The 20,123-nt window shown below is 38.3% G+C and overlaps 3 protein-coding genes across 3 annotated transcripts; 1 reads left to right on the top strand and 2 right to left on the bottom strand.

Moving 5' to 3' along the window:
• Nucleotides 1–9,141: 9,141 nt before the first annotated feature.
• LOC131008665 (loganic acid O-methyltransferase-like) lies at nt 9,142–9,709 on the bottom strand. The gene is made up of 2 exons (XM_057935632.1): nt 9,557–9,709; nt 9,142–9,456 (listed from the first exon to the last, which is right to left on the bottom strand). Exons 1-2 carry the CDS (start codon nt 9,707–9,709, stop codon nt 9,142–9,144), a joined length of 468 nt encoding a protein of 155 aa, XP_057791615.1.
• A 3,674-nt stretch (nt 9,710–13,383) lies between these two features.
• LOC131008672 (uncharacterized) lies at nt 13,384–13,956 on the top strand. Its single transcript, XM_057935645.1, has one exon. The coding sequence runs from the start codon at nt 13,384–13,386 to the stop codon at nt 13,954–13,956; it is 573 nt and encodes a 190-aa protein (XP_057791628.1).
• A 5,000-nt stretch (nt 13,957–18,956) lies between these two features.
• LOC131008679 (loganic acid O-methyltransferase-like) lies at nt 18,957–19,763 on the bottom strand. Its single transcript, XM_057935659.1, has 2 exons — nt 19,519–19,763; nt 18,957–19,430 (listed from the first exon to the last, which is right to left on the bottom strand). Exons 1-2 carry the CDS (start codon nt 19,585–19,587, stop codon nt 18,957–18,959), a joined length of 543 nt encoding a protein of 180 aa, XP_057791642.1. The 5' UTR covers nt 19,588–19,763.
• Nucleotides 19,764–20,123: the final 360 nt, after the last annotated feature.

The following is a 20,123-nucleotide window of genomic DNA, read 5'->3' on the forward strand; positions in this document are numbered from 1 at the left end:
AAAATCTTTCTTCCTTAATCGAGCGTTACTACCATCGTTGCGATAATCCCTTCTACAGATTCTGGTGGTTAAACAACTTCTAAACTTATTCTACAAAAATCCTTCATGAGTCACTCATCCCGAGTGAGGAGAGATCCCAACTTAAATTGAGTCTTATGACTCAAGGCATCAACTACCATGTTAGCTTTGACTGGGCGATAGTTATTAGCACCGCCATAGTCTTTTACTAGTTCGAGCCATCTCATCTGTCTCATGTTAAGATTCATTTGTTCAAAAAAAAAATTTCAAACTTTTATGGTTTGTGAACATCTCACATCTAAATCCATATAAGTGGTGTCTCTACTACAACTAATTCTAGATCATGAGTTGGATAGTTCAATTCATGTGCTCTAAGCTTTCATGATGCGTATGCTATCACTCTTCCTTCTTGTGTTAACACGCAACCGAGTACTTTCTTGGACGTGTATACATAATTCACTTATTCTTTGTCAGTCGTTGGAACAGCTAACGCTGGTGCAGTGGTTAACTTCTCATTGAGCTCTTAAAATCTTTTCTCACATCCTTCTGTCCAAGAAAATTTGATTCATTTCTTGAGTAGTTGCGTCGTGGGTCTTTTTAAAAAAAATCCTTCTACGAATCTCCTATAGTAACTTGCTAATCCCAAGAAACTCTTGATCTTCTTAGGGTTAGTAGGCGATCACTATTTGTGTACAATTTGTTGTTGTCAGGACCCACTCTGATCCCTTCTCATGAGATAATATGTCCCAAAAATGTGACTTCATTGAGCCAAAATTCACATTCGTTGGACTTGGCATAGAGACGCTATGTTTTCAACGTTTTTAAGACAATTCTCAAGTGTTTTCATGGTCTTTCTTGTTTTTTTTTTTCGAGTAGATCAAGACATCATCTCTGAAAATTATGACAAATTTGTCTAAGGATAGATGAAACACTCGGTTCATGAGATCCATGAACACGACTGGTGCATTAGTCAATCCGAATGACACCACTACGAACTCATAATGGCTATATCTAATTCAGAAGGCCATCTTAGGTACATCCTCTGACCAAATCTTTAGTTGATGATACCCAATCCTTAGGTCTATCTTTAAGAATACAGTCACTCCTCTGACCTGATCGAAAAGGTCATTTATCCTCGACAGGGGTACTTGTTCTTGAATGTCTCCTTGTTCAACTCTTTATAGTCTATACACATTCTCAATGTGCCAATTTTCCTTTTTCGAAAAGAACGATTGCACATCGGCGAGATCTTCAGGAAACATCAAGAAATTCTCATTCGATTGTCACGTCTCTAATGCTTTTCTCGGTTCCTTGTTCTCCATGAAAATACACAAGGTAGTCCGAATATTCTTTCCTTATCATCTTTATTGCGTCGAGGGTGGAGATGATTGCCTCCCTCTTGCTCATGCTGATTCCATGGGAAACTGTCAGTTCATTTCCAAGGGGTCAAAAAGAAATTTGTCTTTTGTTGCAAATGATGGTAGTTTGGTTCACAGCTAGCTAATCCACTCCTAAGATTACGCCAATGTCTCCCATTGGTATAACATACAAGTTATTCACCATAGCTTTGAGTGAATTTATGCTCAGCTTTAAGCTCAAGCACATATGTGTTATTGTTGTTGTTGGTGTGGCTACTACTCTTGGTGTGGTTGGGGCAAAGCTTGGATTGCTTGCAAATGCGAAGCCTAAACAGGCGAGTTTAGCTTGAGACCCGTCCTTTGTTGCTTCTTCGGGCAACGGTTTGCATAATGCCCCTTCCAGCTGCTGTGCAACAACCATCATTACCAATCTTGCAGAGTCTCCCATGGTTTTTGTTTTGGGCGGGGCAGGATCCTCTGCTGGTTATCCCCTACCTGTTTAGGAGTACTCTGGCTTGCGTAACCTTGTTGTTGGGATGATTGTTTCTGCCATGGCGTCTTCTCCGCTTCATAATTGTTACTGCTATTCCATTTTATTCTTCCTCAAAAGTTCTGAGTTTGTGCATGTGGAGGTGTTGGCATACGCGTCGTTACTGATCTTTCTCTCGACATTGCTGCTTGAATGTCTATCGTTCTGCTATAATTCTATGTAAATAAATCCCTCTGGCTTGCCTAAGCCTTCCTGATCTCGTGTCTTAGATTAACACATAATTCTTAGTCATTTTCTCATTTGTATCCATTTGTTCTGGCGCATATCTCGACATGTCGCAGAACATTCCACCATACTGAGTTAACGTCATCTTTTCCTACTTTAGATTGTAAAATCCACTTTTCTTCTTCTTGCGATAGCTTTGGGGTATATACTTATCATATATGCCCACCTTGAATTATCCTCAAGTCAGATTTTCTAACTGCTCGCTCGGCTGCCATTGTTTTCATTCTTGCTTTCCACCAGGAATTAGCTGACCCAGTCAGCTAAAAAGGGCACGCAAGTTAAGCGCTCTTGGTCATTGCAGCGAAAAAGCTGAAAATGCGCTCCATCTTTCGTACATATGTCTCAGCTTGGCCGGATCTCTTGTCCCACTGAAGACAAGTGGACTTTGTCATAAGAATAGTTCTTCTATTCTATGTTCTAGTTGTATGGGTGGTGAGGCCATGTTTTGTTCTAGCCCTGGTATTGGGCCTCTTCCATCATCTCAGGGAATTATTTCCCCTTCTCTCGGACGCCTTTGCTTTGTTGGCATTCCGATGAGTCGACATTATGGTCACCAATGTAATACACATATGCATATCGTCGTTTTGAAATCATTTTCTTGATTCTCAAAATCTCCCTCATACTTATCTCAATGAAAGTATATAAATAACATAGCAGAAGTGACTTGCCGCAAAAGACTGATAGGGTCGCTACATAGACATGGAAATTAGTATCAATGAGGACTTTCATTTCATCAACATTTGAATATAGATATGGTGATCTATTCAAGCATTATACATGATGAACTGGCTATCTTGCAAATTTATCATTGAAAGAGCTCAGTTCCAAAATGCCCTATTAACCCAGCGTTTCCGTACTAATACTAGTCAAAATAACTAAGCCAACATAGGGGCATACAAAAGCATCGAAATGATCATCGTTTTTCGAAATACACAAATAAGGTCCTACTAAATGCACAAGAGATTGTCTTATGCATTACGTGCTTGACCCTTGGGTTAAGCATACGTGTTGACTGATTTAATCTGATGAGTATCTGTTTGTCCTTGGGTTACAGAAATCTACCAACAGCTAGTAGATCGCAATGATTCAAATCAACAAATGGCAATTAGGCAAAGTGTTTCAATAATTTTGCCAAACAATTGAAAATGAATAACCATAGGGTATAGAAATGAATTGACTGAAAGGTCGAAACGAAAGGACCTAATAGTCTGAACCCGTTTGCTTTTCAGATGAAGGTTTAAAATATATAGGTTTAAAGACCCATATATGACGACTACTGAGATTTTGGCCATGTGGACTGGCCAGGTCCGACACAACCTACTTCTCAGTCACTCGGAAATACTTTTCCGAACTTGGCAACTCTTGTTCATTTTGCGTGCAAAATGTTATTTGGGTCTAAAATCACCACTTTCTTCTTAACATCTTGAACATGTCCTTGAGAATATTCTAGAGCTTCTCAAACTTGGAGTCTGCTCCTAGTTTAATGCATCCTTAAACATCTTTTATAGGCAAAAATAAGGTGGGCTCGACCTTACTCAACAATCTTCCTCTACAATGATCTTTATGTAGTACTTCTAGTACTTAGTGTTCCTTTACATAGCGTTTGAAATGCAACCATATAATTTGAAGCACTCTTCCGTGTTATTGGCAAAAGACCTTCTGAATCATCACGCATTCCAATAAGGAAATAGCTTTTACTCATCTGAGCACCTTTATAGGGTATGTGTCTCCATATGTAATGCTAAGTCATGGAATGACCTTAGTCAATGCTCTCATTCCGGCTACCAGACTAAATGCCTAATCCAAGACGTTCTAACTTGAGGGCGATGTCCTCGATAGGTTAAGGTATGTATACTTATCTTGAGTATATCCTTAGGGTCTCATTAGAATCTTAATTCATTTGTTTCAGCATTGATCCACTGTCGGCGCTTCTAGCTATTATTAAACTCTAAACCATCTTCGAGAACTTCTCTCGTCTTACACACTTGCGTAAACTTTATGATCAATCATAATGGTTGGTAAATTGCTAGTTACCCATATCACATCTCGTCTTCAAATTTGTAGTAGGTGATCGTAATCAATAGGGATTCTCGGTCATGTCCTCATCTATTGCGATAGGTACTATAAGTAGAATGGTTTCCGAATATCTGAAACTATAAAGCTGATAGCTTTAAATCGTAATATTATAACATTATATACAAAGCATTTTGACCCCCTCGTAAGTCTAATTCTGAAGTTCATACATGAATCATGAAGGTTATCCTCAAGCCATAGCTAGTGATAATCGAGGCTAGAAGCGAGTCTCAGCTTATTAGGGATTAGCTAACTGATTACATAAGTCGACTCATCGCTATAAGCAATATCATACTTAAACTATCATCGAATAAGCCAATAGTCGATTAGGTGTTCCGTTTCGCGTGAACAACCTGAATGAAGAACTATGCCTGCATCAGTGATTCGTACGTGGCACTTCCACTTGCACTACTTTCATTCATTGGATTCTCTTTCTCTTTCTTGCACTTCACCATGGCTATAGTGAAATATAACTGAGTTTCTAGCTTCTATTGTTCTTCTCGTAACAGTGATCATGCATTCTTAACGCATCTAATTCATTGAGTGATCTTCTTAATAAAAGACATAAATAGGATATTAAACACTTGCGCATTCGCGTGAAATAAAGCTTTTGTCTTTTGCTGTTCTTCCTCCTCCTGTTGAGCATGGCGATGTGATGAAGTGTTGAGCTTTAGTCGACTGACTCATATATACTAGTGATCATACTAGAAAAATGGGTTAACTCTAGGGTTCAGAGCAAATGAAACCGCTCTGGGATACCACTCTGTCACGACCCCGGCCCTAATTAAGGATAATTAAGCCGGGGAAACCGTGACTAATGGTGGGAAGATTAGAAACGGGGTAGAAAGGGGGATAATCAAACAAGGAAGATCCGCATTTCTCATTTTTAACAAAAGGGATATTTATAAAATAGCGGAGGTTTGGTCGTAATAGACTCAAATAACTAGCAATTTCGGATAGCTCCGACTTAGCCAAAATACATAAAACTTCTGAGTACGCAGCGGAATAAGGTTCTGATTACATGTATGAAGACATGTATCCCTAGAGTTCATTAATACATAATAAGACAAAAAGAGTCCCGCTCGTCACTATCATCACCATGCGGCAGCTACTCAACCTGCACATTGAGAAATATATGCAGGGCTGAGTACAAAAGTACTCAGTGGGCCCGTATGCTAAGTATAAAAATACATACTTCAAAACTGTAAAATTGTCATGCCATCATAAACAGTACAGCAAGGGAGTTTTTCGCTAAAAAGGCCCAAGCTTACTAAGTTCAGTTGTGATTCTTAAAGTTCGTCTGCAGACTAAGTTCTCTTGTAATCTATCATATCTGGAACTTTGTGCCGGAGAGGTGGCCACCTCTCACGGTCACTTGACCGGCCAACCCGCTAGATGACCTCACTGTCACTGGTGTACACTAGCCAAGGCAGGATAGCTATCACTGCTCAAGACCCGAATTCGATTACATACTGGCAAAGCCGACATCAGATAGATATCATACCTAAAATTGAACATTATGGCAAGACAACAATTGAAATAATTTCATTCAAATGATTTGTAATGAAATATCTTGTTCAAATGTAACAGTAAATTCGTTTGATAGATATATAAAACTGAAATTAAACAGTTAAGTCGTCTCATGCATGCATTTCGTATAAGAGGCCTACGACACGCAGGGGATCTCTATATACGTATAGTAAAGAGTAATGCCTACCTGATTGCAGTGTTTTGCTACTTAAGACAATGAGTTCTCGTTTCCTTAGCGCGATAGTTTACTCAGGTGCTTTTGTTTATTTGAACCTTTGATAACACGAAAACATGGGTTTCGAGTGAATAATAGAAAATATAACACAAATGCAGTGAATCAACTATTCACTCCTTTCTCTAACTACCCATATTTCCTTAAACGACTGTATCTAACTCATTACAATCGTTCTTTCCTTATCGAAATACTTCATGTACCTTTGAGGATGTAGGAGATCCCATTTTATATTATTCATGTTATTTATCTATTATAAATAAAGAGTAATTCTATATACATAAAAACGATTTTCTCGTTTCCCCATTTAATAATGCCAATCAATATATATATATATCTCAATAGCTCATTTATAAACTAAAAGTGATATTTTATCAACAAGAAAGACTTTAAAATCCTTAATATGAATTATTTTGAATCATTTCAATCTCAACAAAGCTGTATAGACTCAACTTCAACTAATAAACTGCTTTTACTCCGAACTCGTATGGAGTCGAATTTTATATCATTAGAAACATCTTTGAGTCTAGTTTAATTGAAAAAAACGTATGTTGAAAAAATCCAAGTAGTTTAAGAGATATAGCGATTTTCCCATCGCCTACCAGATTCGGCAGTTTCTGCCAACTAAAAGTCTAGATTTTTGAAAAATAGCAAACGTTACCGGAATGACCCAAATTTTATATGCAGATAGCTAACATATATATATATACAATAAAAAGTTTAGAGCTAAATATCAACATATGGTTACTGAAATAATTAACCTAATCATCTTCCTTACGACAGTTTCAGCAGATACGGGCAGTAGACTTCTCGAATTTTAAAAGGGTAGTAAACGAAGTTCAAATGACATGAAACTTTGTACGAATATTCACCACACTCCCATCTATACCCCAGAAATTTCCCATAATATAAGAAACGGGAATGCATCAAAACAATAGCGTCAACTTACCCCTGTCCAAGTGAGCACTAATGGAATTGTTCGCCGGGGGGTTTTTCTGGTGCGTCGTTCCGCGAGTGGTGTTTAGCCGCGAAGGTCTACGACTTAGTCTTCCTCATGCGAGGTAGATCAGGCTACACACTGTGGTTTCTCGATCCTGTTTGCCGTCGTAAGGATAGTGAGAAACGAAGGCCGTAAGTTGGCCGGTGGCTAAGTCGGGAATTCGACGTTGGCCGCCGAAGGATATTGCGGCCTTTGGTCAAGAAAAATACAAAGAAGTCTTCGGCCTTTCGATTGTTGATTTGGTAGGCCTGAAGATGGAGGAACGAGTACACTTCTCGTTCAGAGCCTAGTGCCGGTCGGCGAATAAACGGCCCTGCGAAGGGAGCTCACTTGAGCTCTTACAACTAAGAAATTTAAAATTCTCTCTCATCATTCTCTGTTTGTTTGCGTGTGAAGAAGTGGAATGGAAATTGCTTGGCTGATGATTTAAAAGATGGAGTTTGTTGGCTGATACTACAAGGGAGTCAAAATGGTATCTGCGAGGTGTAGTCATAGGTTGCGGCTGAGGTGGTTGGAGGATTTGGGCGGCTAGAGCATGCTAAGGAATAGGGAAGGGTGCTGCAGATTTTTGCACACACGTACACTTTTCCTTTCTTTGTAGTCAACATCCTCATGTTTAGGTAGATGTTAGTATTGTAATAGCTAGGTTGGTTGTGGTGCAAATAAATAAAATCCCTTTGGCTTCAAAATTCTAAATCTGTAATATGAAATGCGATTTGTGTATTTGCCTGATATCTGATTTCTAGATCTCTTAGGATAAATCTAAATTAATCCGTAGATTTAATTCTTTGACTAGCATCTAAATTAAATCCGCAGATTTAATTTGCTTCACAAGCCGAAATAAATCCACAACTCAAATAAAAATAGTAATAATAACAAACTAATAATATAATTATATTTCTATTGCACTTAATAAATAACATGACTTCGCTAAGTCAGTTATAACTTTTGAAAAACATCACTGACTGCTTCAATAATATAAATTCAGGATCATAAGCTGAATTCATATCCGGATAATAATCGGTTCCATTCACTGATGAAAAAAAGTAAACACAAAATACTGGATTTAATATATAAAAGTGCGGGTCACTACAAGTGCTAATGGGTCGACCCGCTCCAAGCCCGTGCTCTTGACCCGCTTGAATTTGACCTGTGCTCCCAATTATTACATTTGTTAATAATAACTGTTACTTTTAATAAGCATAATATATACATTTGTTCGTATAAATGTATATTTATGTTAATATAAATAGTTAACTTCATTACTGTGAAAAATGTAATATTTTAAAAAACATTATCTTTCTTTATAATAATAATAATTACTTTTATTATAATAATAAATAATTTTATTACAACTATAATTACAATTAAATAATATTTTTGAACATTACATTTCTCCATATCAAATATTACCTTTTACTATAACAATGATTATTTTTTAATAAGCATAAATAATTACACTATTATTTGATCAAATAATTTATCATAAGAAAAATAATTATTGATATGATAATTGTTTATATTGAATGAAGGTAATATTTAGATTAATATAAGTATACATTTGTGCGACCAAATGTATATCTTATGCTAATAAAAGTAAATACTCATATTAGGGTTTAGTGTTCAGGTTTAGGATTTAGTTACAGGGTTTAGGGTTTAGATTATAGAATTTATGATTTAGAAAATATAATACTTTATATTAAATGAAGGTAAATACTTATATTTATATATATATAAGTATACATTTGTGCGAACAAATGTATATCTCATGTTTATTAAAAGTAATAATTATTGTAAACAAATGTAATAATTTTAAAAGATTCAGGATTTTGGATCTGGGGTACAGGCCGGGTCGGACGCGGGTCGGGGCGGACCCGTCGCACTGGAGTGCGACCGCCGCATGCAAGACCGGATGAGTTCTAATATCTATATAAAAGTGAGGGTTGTATTTTGTTTCACTAAGTCGAGTGGCCATTTTCATCATTCTTTCTATAACGTATATACGAATACGATCTCGAGTCCTGACACATAGAAAATGTGAATAAATGCGAACTTGCAAATCTCAAGCAATATTTTTTTGGAGTGCGTTTCTCAGTGTTTCAAGAGTAACATTAACAACATAGAAGCTATTGAAATAGAAGATGGATTGGTAGAGTTATTTGCGGTTGAGCACAGCAAAGAGTACACCAGTAAACACTTTGTCCCCCATTGAATCCAACATGTGAGTGAAGCGGAGCTTTTGTTGCATAGCCCTCTCGAATACTTGCTCCACTCTCTCTTTCCCAAAGTGATTCGCCATAGTTCCTTCCATTGATGCTCTGAGGTTCATTACTTTCATCTCAGCCTCCACCTTGAACGTTACATCCACCATTTCCATCTTCACTATTTCGAAACATCCATTTTTCTCAACCACTCTCCTCATATCCTCTATCCAAGGAAACAAAGTAGGAACGTTGAACGAGTCCATTTCCTTTGCGGTAAAACTCCCTGTACATCATAATAATTGCCTTAAATGGTAAAGATCATGATTTTTACTGCAATCAGCACATATATATGATAATTAAAAGTACCTCTTTGACCATGTCGATGAGGATGGACTCGATAAAAGTAAACGATACACAAACATAATGCTGAATATCCGGATTAGGCACACCGGGAAGAAGAGTCACAACTATTCCTCCTGCTACAATCTCTTGAGCTCTGGCTCTCAAGAATATCTCCATATCTTCCTCGAATCGATCTGCATAAGCTTTCACTGAAAGATAATATGGACTAGATTAGGATATATTTGATATATTCTAATACTAAGGAAGAGAAGACAATTTAGAATTGTCTTCTTCCTTATAAATAAGGGGTTTGGCCTTACAAATCATAAGATACAAAACATTAGCTTAGAGCTTTTGCTTGGCAAAACACTAAGAGAGCACTATAGTTTCAATCGGAGATTTCCTAGCTGTTGACGATTGAATCGTGCACTTGGAATCGTTCCTGCATCGAATCGACATACACGTGGATACCTTAGTAGTGGATTGGTGCGTCGTTTTACACCAAAAATATCCGGCAGTCAGCCAGTATGCCCACACTTGCGCAGACAGCAGTAAGCAAAATCGTCTCCCAAGGGACTGGCGAGAATTTCTCTAATTAAAGTCTGCAAAGTAACCACGAAATTTTGAGAAGAAAATATAGAAAATACTAAACTTAAAATTAAATAAATAAAATCCGAATAAACCAATTTTTCCAATTAACTAAAAGATGAATAAAAATTCCAACAATTAATAAAAGAATTCCAGCAATCAATTAAGTCCACCCTAGCTCAATTATTCCGATCATCGATGCAAAAATAACTTTAAATTATGCAAACAAACCAGTTATAACCACCGAAGACGCTTCTGACGTGATCTTATTTCTCCTTAATTATTCGGTAACCAGGAAGACGCTTCACTAATTACTACCCTAATCGACTGACAACCGTAAGAGACGCTCTATAGGTTTAATGAGCCGATAGCATTAATATCTAGAGAAACCCGATTCAAAACCAATAAACTCTGACGCAGGATTATTGAATTAAGACTGCTTTTCCTTTGACCCTGATGTGTCAATTTACCACTAATCAAACCTAAACCACAATTAACGGATGGCCGGTTCAATTGGCTATATAATTAATTCTAACCCAATAAATATTTGCAACTATCTAATGGATTAAAACAATTAATATCATTAAACATGGAGAATCGCAGATGCAAGCATAAAATAAAGTATAAGAACAATTAGATCTCAAAGAATAATTTCGCTAGTGCTTCCCTAATCGATGCCGGAATAAACGAAATTAGCTAGAAAACATAATTAAATAACACAAGAAATAAATAAATAAATTGCAAAGGATGAAGGAACGAAAAACTTGATTAATTGCTGAAAGTTGCATCCAGTCGCTGCTCTCCAAAGTTGGCGTCTGAATTGTGATATATCTTTCAAAACAAACTCACTCCTAATATATATATAACTAAGGAAACAAACCTAATTCTACTATTAAAAAAGTGGCGCATGGCCTAACCAAAACAAAAGTCTATCCTCATAACTTAAAATAAAAGAAAAGTGGCGCAAGGCCTACTTAGCAACATAACTAAATTAAAATCAGTCAAAATCAAACATGGTGGCCTAGCATTTCTCGGCACTTTAGCCTTCAATCCATGTAATCAATTCACACCCAGTCAAAATGGGCACACCCGCACGGCAGACGTGCACAACTTCCTCTTCACACAGCTTCACGACTTCAAAACTCTTCTCAAAATCAATACTTTTTTCTCCAAAACCTATCAAATACCATAAAAATTCATATAAGACAATAATTCATATTTAAAGACAATATTTAACACGAATTAAACATAGAAATCATACTAAAATTCCCCAAATAAATGCATATAAATACGCCCAATCATGGATTCACGGCAAGAATCGAGACGCACGCTTACTACACAACGAGTAAGTTATTCTTTTCGTTGTGTGTTATCTCTACACATGATGCATTTGTAAATCTAGATCTAATCCTTGAATGTATATTCCGCTGCGTATCATTAGATGATGTCAAGGATAACCAACAGTGGTATCAGAGCCCGGGGCTCGATTTACAATTGCTATTGTGTTCTAATTGTTTATGGGTTAAGAATATGTGATTTTAGAAATCTGAAATTGAAAATTCAGTTTGAAATCGAAATTTTTGAAATATGTTTCGACTTTCGAATTAGAATTGAAATCGATAGTTTTGGAATTGGGTTTTTGTTGCTGGGCAACATTCGAACCTTTGCTGGATCACTGCTGCTGCCATCGACCACCGTCGATGCAGAGGGCGTGGGTGACAGACGAGTTGGCGGCAGGTGGTCGGGGCTCGCCGGTGTGCCGCGCCCGATCGCTTTCCGCCGCCTACGTCGCGCTTCAATCTGAGGTGCAGCTGCCCCTCTGTAATGATCCCGCTGACTCGGGCTTGGAGTCCGGTGGTGGGAGACTACGGCGTGGGTGGCGTGTTGGTGGCGAGACGGCGCGAGAGGCGTCGCACCGGCGGTGGTCTCGCGCGGCGGACCTGCGCGCTCGCAGCGAGAGCGCCGCTGCTTCCTCCTCAGAAAACTGCCTCCCCTCGATGCGGGCTTGAACTCCAGCGTGCTGACGACCAGCGGGCTTCGTCAGACGAGGCCCGCGCGACGTCTTCGGCGTCGCGGATCTGGTGGCGGCGACGGGCTGACGAGAATTGGAGGGAGGCGGCTGCTGCTCCGGGCGAGATGATGGGAAGGAGAAAGAGGCGCTGCTGTTGCAGCTGCAAATCCCTTTTCTCCAACCCTAGCTGCTGAATTGGTTTTTAGGCCAAGGGTGTTTGGGCCCGGTCTGGGCCTAGGGCTGATGGGCTGCGAAAATTGTTTAATGAAAGGGGTTGGGCCTTTATTTCATTTAAATGGCCCAGTTGGGCTGTAACAGCCCCTAAAAAAAATCTTTTATTAATTTAGAATTAATAATTGAACCCCAATTTCAGAATTAATTTATTAATTGGATTAATAAATTTAAATTATTGTTATTAATTTTGAATTAATAATAATAGAAATAAATTTATATTAATTTAGAATTAATATAAGTTGATTAACCCATATTTAATTAGAGAATAAAATATTAATTTGATTAATGATTTTATTCGTAGAGGTTTTATGTCTTTATGTGATAAGCATGCTATTTGATTTTATGCTTATTATTTAACTATAGTAGTTAAAGACCGCATTTATCTTGGGTAGGCGGCGCCCAATATGTGTGGTCCGCATTTTATATGCCTGGGTAGGCGGCACCTAGAAATTGTTTTGCTATTTAATATTGGATATTAAATATAAGCAATTGGTATCACATGCTAAATCCCCATTAAATATAAGTCTTTGTGTAAAACACAAAACGCGTCATCCATCATAATTGTTTGAGTACCTAACCTTTTTCGTCCAAGGGTATTTACATAAAATTGTATACTCTAAATCGACAAGGCCAAGACTCATTCATAGGTTGGCACCGTGTGATGGGGTTGACTTACTTAAATTATTTTGGAACGCAAAGCGACCAAGAATGATTTAAGGACGCAGATTAATTTGATTAATCAACCAAGAGTTGCAAAATTGTTGTTGCAATTGGCTTAGAGGCCTACTAAGTAATATTATTGTAGTCATCAGCAAAGCAGAGGCTGCATAATATTGACTTGGATCTTGAACCACTAAGATTTATATGGATTATAAATTCGTATTTTACGTTGGGGGCGTAAGATATGTTAAAATTAGTGGGAACTAATCAATACGATAGCCCATTGTTTGATTAGTGATACAATGTGATCATAGTTTATTCTTTCTAATTTGCTTTTCTTTATTATTGATCAGATAATATGTCGAATTTGTCACTGAAATGTTTGATAGAAACAAACAAGTTGACTGGGTCAAACTTCACGGATTGGCTCCGTTGCTTGCGTCTGGTCTTAAGGCTAGAGAAGATTGAGTATGTCTTGGACAACCCAATCACTGTCATTCCTGACAAGCAGTCTGCTGAGTATGCATCATTTGATGAAGCTGCTCACAAGAAGCATGTCGAGGATGCAACATCGGCACAATGTGTGATGTTGTCCTCTATGACTACAGAGTTACAGAGGCAACACGAACACATGTTTCCTTATGATATGCTAAAACACTTGAAGAGTCTGTATGCTTCAGAAGCTCAGACTATGGAGTATGAGATACTCCGAGATCTTTTCAAGTGTAAGCTTCAGGAAGGGAGTCCGGTTTCTGATCATGTACTGAAGATGATCGGGTTGATTGAGAGGTTGGCATCGATTGGAACGATGCTACCTGCTACTGTCTCTGTCAATCTGATTCTGCAGTCTTTGCCTGCCTCATTTGAAAACTTCATTGTGAACTTCAATATGAACGGCACGAAGGCAAGCCTGCCTGAGCTTCATAATTAACATGTTGAAGACCTATGAGTCTTCCACCTCTAAAGGCAAATCTGTGCTCATGGTGAGCTCTACTGCCACGTCTTCCAAAAGGAAGTACAAGCAGAAGAAAAAGCAGAAGAAGGCATTTGATGCTGGTTTCAAGCCTAAAGGTGGAGGGGCTCATGAAAAGGCCGAAGTTGCCAAATGATGAATGCCTATTCTGTCATGAAAAGGGGCACTGGAAGAGAGACTGCCCGAAATACAAGGCACAAGGTGCATCGGGTATGAGCTCGGGTATGTTTGTCATTGAGATAAACATGTCTATTGATAATTCACAATCTTGGGTATTAGATACAGCTTGTGGCTCACACATTTGCAATAATGTGCAGGGCCTAAGTGAAACCAAGAAAGTGATGCCTGGGGAAGTCGATCTACGCGTGGGAAATGGAGCAAGAGTTGCTGCTTGAACGCGTGGGGACTTATAGATTCGATCTTCCTTCGGGAAATAGACTTGTTTTAAGTAATTGTTACTTCGTTCCTTCTATTTCTAAGAATATTATTTCCATTCCGATGTTGGACATTGAAGGCTTTTCCTTCCATTTTGGAAACAGTAGATGCTCGTTTTCCCTTAATGGATTGTTTTATGGAAGTGCCTCTCTTTTGAATGGTTTATATTATCTTGAATGTGAAAGGAGTATTCTCAATGTACAAAACAAACGACCTAAGCTGAGTAATGCGAATAATACTACCTATCTTTGGCATTGTAGACTTGGTCATATCAATGAGAACAGGATAGCGAGATTGAGAAAGTTAGACTATCTCAAATCATTTGACCTTGAGTCATATGGTGCTTGTGAATCCTGTCTCAAAGGTAAGATGACTAAGAAACCTTTTTCTGGGAAGGGGTTACGAGCCAAAGACTTGCTAGAATTGATTCACACAGATGTGTGTGGACCATTCCCAATAGAAGCAAGAGGTGGATATTCGTACTTCATAACTTTTACTGATGATTTTTCGAGGTATGGATATGTGTATCTCATGAAGCACAAATCTGAGGCCTTTGAGAAATTTAAGGAGTTTAAGCTAGAAGTCGAGAAACAACTTGGGAAAAGTATAAAGGCTCTTCGATCAGATCGAGGAGGAGAATACTTAAGCCATGAGTTTCTTGATTACTTAAAATCACATGGAATTCGGTCAGACTGGACTCCTCCGGGAACACCTCAAATGAACGGGGTATCCGAAAGGAGGAATCGAACTTTATTAGATATGGTTCGATCCATGATGAGTTTTGCAAGTCTCCCTTTATTCCTTTGGGGTCATGCCTTACAGACCGCTGTTTATATTCTGAATAGAGTTCCTTCTAAATCAGTTAAGAAAACACCATATGAGTTATGGTGTGGCAAAAAGGCAAGTCTTAACCATATGCGGACCTGGGGATGTCCTGCTTTTGTTAAGAAAATGATGACTGATAAGTTGGAATCTAAAAGTGAGAAATGTTATTTTGTGGGATATCCTAAGGAAACAATTGGATATTATTTCTACGTTTCCGGTGATCACAAGGTGATTGTTTCCCGGAATGTGACGTTTCTTGAAGACACCTTTGTCTCTAAGGAACAAGGTCACAATACGATAGAACTTGAAGAAATTCAAGAATCGCAAAATAACATAGAGGATGAAAACTTGTCTAATGGTGTGGACAAGAATTCAGTGGGAGTATTTGATGATCTATTGGGAAGGGGAATATCTCTTGGAGAGACGCCTCAAGACAATGAGATACATCAAAGACATGATGATACAATAGTTGTGTCACCACCACCTCAAGAAAATCTTGAGGATGTCCCTGAAAATTCCGAAACTGTTGAAACATTCAACACAGAGGAACCTGCTCACATTCAGAATATACAACCCAAACAAACGCAAGAACAACTCCATAGGCCTCGTAGGAATCGTCGAGCACCTGAAAGACTTAATCTATTGGTTGAGAACCAAGATGATGGAGTTGATTCAGATGATGATGAACCTAAGACCTATACCGAAGCGGTGTCGGGCACCGACTCGGAGAAGTGGCTAGAAGCCTTAATTTCCGAAATGGACTCGATGTACTTCAATCTAGTCTGGGAACTAGTTGATTTGCCAGATGGGAAATATCCCATAGGCTGCAAATGGATCTTCAAAAAGAAGAGAGATGCAGATGGCATAGTACGAACCTACAAGGCTAGGTTGGTGGCAAAGGGTTATAGTCAACGCGAGGGCATTGATTATGACGAAACCTTTTCACCAATTGCATAGATCAAGTCCATTAGGATTTTACTTGCTATAGCTGCATATTATAACTTTGACATTTGGCAAATGGATGTCAAAACCGCGTTTCTCAATGGAGAACTTGAAGAGGAAGTCTATATGACTCAACCTGAAGGTTTTGTATCCAAAGAAAGGCCGAATGCAGTATGTAGGCTAAAGAAGTCCATTTATGGACTTAAGCAAGCTTCTAGGAGTTGGAATATTTGCTTTGACAGAGCTATCAAATCGTTTGATTTTGTCAGAAGCAAAGAGGATCCATGTGTTTATAGTAAACGCAAAGATGGGAACATTGTCTACCTTATCATATATGTTGATGACATTTTGATTATGGGTAGTGATCATTCCATGATGCAATCCGTGAAAGATTGGTTGGCTAGCTCCTTCATGATGAAGGACCTAGGTGATGCTTCCTATATCCTTGGGATAAAGATCTATCGGGATAGACCTAATAGATTGTTGGGATTATCACAATCCACCTACATAGACAAATTGCTAAAGCGCTTCTCAATGGAAAATTCCAAGAAAGGATTTCTTCCTATGGGACATGGTATTATCTTGTCTAAGAAGGGTTGCCCTTCTAGTGACCAAGAGATTGAATACATGAAAAGGATCCCACATGCTTCTGCTATAGGATCGATAATGTATGCCATGACATCTACTAGGCCAGATGTGGCATATGCGCTTAGCATGACAGGCAGATTTCAGCAAAATCCCGGTGAGGTACATTGGAGAACTGTCAAGACTATTCTAAAGTACCTTAGAAGGACTAAAGAATACTTCTTAGTCTATGGTGGACAGCCAGAGTTATCAGTTACTGGGTATACTGATGCTAGCTTCCAAACAAACCATGATGACTATAAGTCATAGTCTGGCTATGTCTTCATCCTCAATGGTGGAGCAGTTAGTTGGAATAGTTCCAAACAAAGCACTACTGCCGACTCCACCACCGAAGCCGAGTATATTGCTGCATCTGAAGCTGCCAAGGAAGCTGTGGCTCTGTTAGAATTCGTGAAAGAACTGGGTGTCATTCCAAGTACCAATTGTGCAATACCGTTGTATTGTGACAACACTGGTGCAGTTGCGCAAGCAAAGGAACCAAGACCCACGAATAGAAACAAGCACATTCCCCGAAGATATCATCTGATCAGAGAAATAATTGAAAGAGGCGATGTGAAATTAGAAAGAATACCCACTGATGATAACTTAGCCGATCCTTTCACCAAGCCGTTGTGTATAGCAAAACACAACAAACATTTTGAGAGCTTGGGTGTTAGACATGTTGGAAGTTGGCTTTAATTTAGTGGGAGTTTTGGTTTGAATGTCTTAGAAACAATTTGATTTGAGACATCCTTACCTGATCACATTTATATATGTTATTTGATTTCATGGGCTAGTGCATTTATTAGAATATTTGGTTTTATTGTTTGACTTTATTCTTTTATTTGTTCCCTTGAATTATCACTACTATTAATGATGTGAGACATTAATGGTTTGAGTGTAATTCTAAAGATGCCCTAACCAATGGTCATCAAGAATGGGATATTGATGACATGCGATAGGTTAGCATGTGGTCTGCATCATATTCTTAGAGAATGTAGTTGATCTCACAACTACGAGTAATTTGATTCTCGTGATGGACACATGGATATTTTGGAGAATATTGGTATACCCTGCTATTAAATCATTTGTTCTAGTATCTATGATTTAATAGTGTATGGAGTATGTAATAGTCCTTTGACTTGAGGTCAATACTCATTTTGTTTGTTGAGTGGTGTGCTTTGACCAAGTACAATGCTTGCACTCCATCAAAGGGGTAGATACGGCTTGTGTTGGGTACATCATGAGGCAAATGGAAATGGTAGTTGAGCCAAGAATAGGATTCATTCCTCGATTTGAATTTCGAGAGAACACTTCAAATTCTCTATATTATTTGACCGTTAGTCATTGGCCAATGCAAAGATATATTCAATTAGAATAATTGAATATGATCGGAAGGGTCATTTAATAAAGATGAGATAAAATGATTGAGCTATTGGGATAGACACATGGTAGATCCTAGGCTCAATCGAGTGGTTCGTGAATGAAGGGATATTACATAAACTTCATATAAAGGTTTGTTTACAGAATCCACGTAAACGTTCTTCATATATCGAGTTCGCTACACAACGCAGTCTAGGAGTTTTGTGTAGACTTTAATTTGATTATCGTCGATAATGGAGGCCTAAAGGGTCACACTTTATGTGTATTGTTGATTCGCTCAAGAGTGCAAAGTTAGTGCTTGATGTTTAATCTAATGCTAGTCCAAGTGGGAGATTGAAAGATATTATGGACTAGATTAGGATATATTTGATATATTCTAATACTAAGGAAGAGAAGACAATTTAGAATTGTCTTCTTCCTTATAAATAAGGGGCTTGGCCTTACAAATCATAAGATACAAAACATTAGCTTAGAGCTTTTGCTTGGCAAAACACTAAGAGAGCACTATAGTTTCAATCGGAGATTTCCTAGCTGTTGACGATTGAATCGTGCACTTGGAATCGTTCCTGCATCGAATCGACATACACGTGGATACCTTAGTAGTGGATTCACGGCAAGAATCGAGACGTACGCTTACTACACAACGAGTAAGTTATCTTTTCGTTGTGTGTTTATCTCTACACATGATGCATTTGTAAATCTAGATCTAATCCTTGAATGTATATTCCGCTGCGTATCATTAGATGATGTCAAGGATAACCAACATTCACCACCGCGTCGGAGGCGCCCGTGTAGTGGATTCTTCCGCCATTCCACGCCGGAGAGCCTTTCACCGCCACCCCCTCCGGCAACTTGGACAGCCAGTGCATCGCAACAGAGGAATATGCGATGTGGATGGAAGAAGAAGGGAACAATCTGCCGTAGAAGGAGCCCGCCGCCGCCGCCGCGAAGTAGTTCCTTTCCTGAGGAAGAGAGGCGAAGAGGGTGTTGAAGTCGTTGCCGATCCGATCATTGAAAAACACTTGGAATTCGAGGTTGGTAGAGCACGACTTTTGTTGCACGGCTTTGATGATGGTTTCCATGGCGTAGAATGTGTTGGGCCCCACCGAACATCCTAAATCGGCGACGGCGAACGTGGTGGAACCACACAGCAATTTGCTTAAATCAAGATTCTCCATCACTGCATCCCTTAGTGCATCCTCCACAACACGCGCCGCTTCTCTCTGCAGATATCATATAGCTAATGAATCAAAAATTACAAAAATGGATTACTTTTTTGTACTAACTAATTCAGAATAATAGAAGAGCTACCTGCCCAGTAGAGTTTTTAGCGTAACTATATGTACCGTCGCCACCATTCATTGGACAAGATTCAGCCATTATTAGTCCTCTGTTTTATGATCTGTTCCTGAAATCTGTATCATACAAAGAAAAGAAAAAAAAATATGAAAAACCCCTTCAATTTGAGTGATGATGAACCTTGACCAGTGGCAATAATTTGATTTGATCTCTTAAAAAAATATTACTTATAATTTGATTTAGTTGAAAAAGTGGCCACCGCTGACCCATCTCTATATAGACTTTATAGATTTTTCATCTAATTTTTAAAATTTAAATTTAAAATAAATTTTTTATTAAATTTAAATTTGCGAATTATAATAATTAAAAAAAATTAAATTAGAAATTTAAAAATTATATAAATTGCACCAACAGCTCGGTAGGACCCAATCGTGCCTAAATATACTCGATCAAATCTTGTTTAATTCTCAATTGAATTCGTTTATTACATATGCTTGTATCTCGAACCAAATACACTCGAAATTTGGGACTCAACATATTTATTTAAAAAATTATTTTTGGGTACCTCTATTTTTCCGGGCCCTGTACGGTCAACTATCTCGCGCAGGCCGCATATA

Source organism: Salvia miltiorrhiza, chromosome 1 (assembly GCF_028751815.1).
Source record: "Salvia miltiorrhiza cultivar Shanhuang (shh) chromosome 1, IMPLAD_Smil_shh, whole genome shotgun sequence".
NCBI lineage: Eukaryota > Viridiplantae > Streptophyta > Magnoliopsida > Lamiales > Lamiaceae > Salvia > Salvia miltiorrhiza.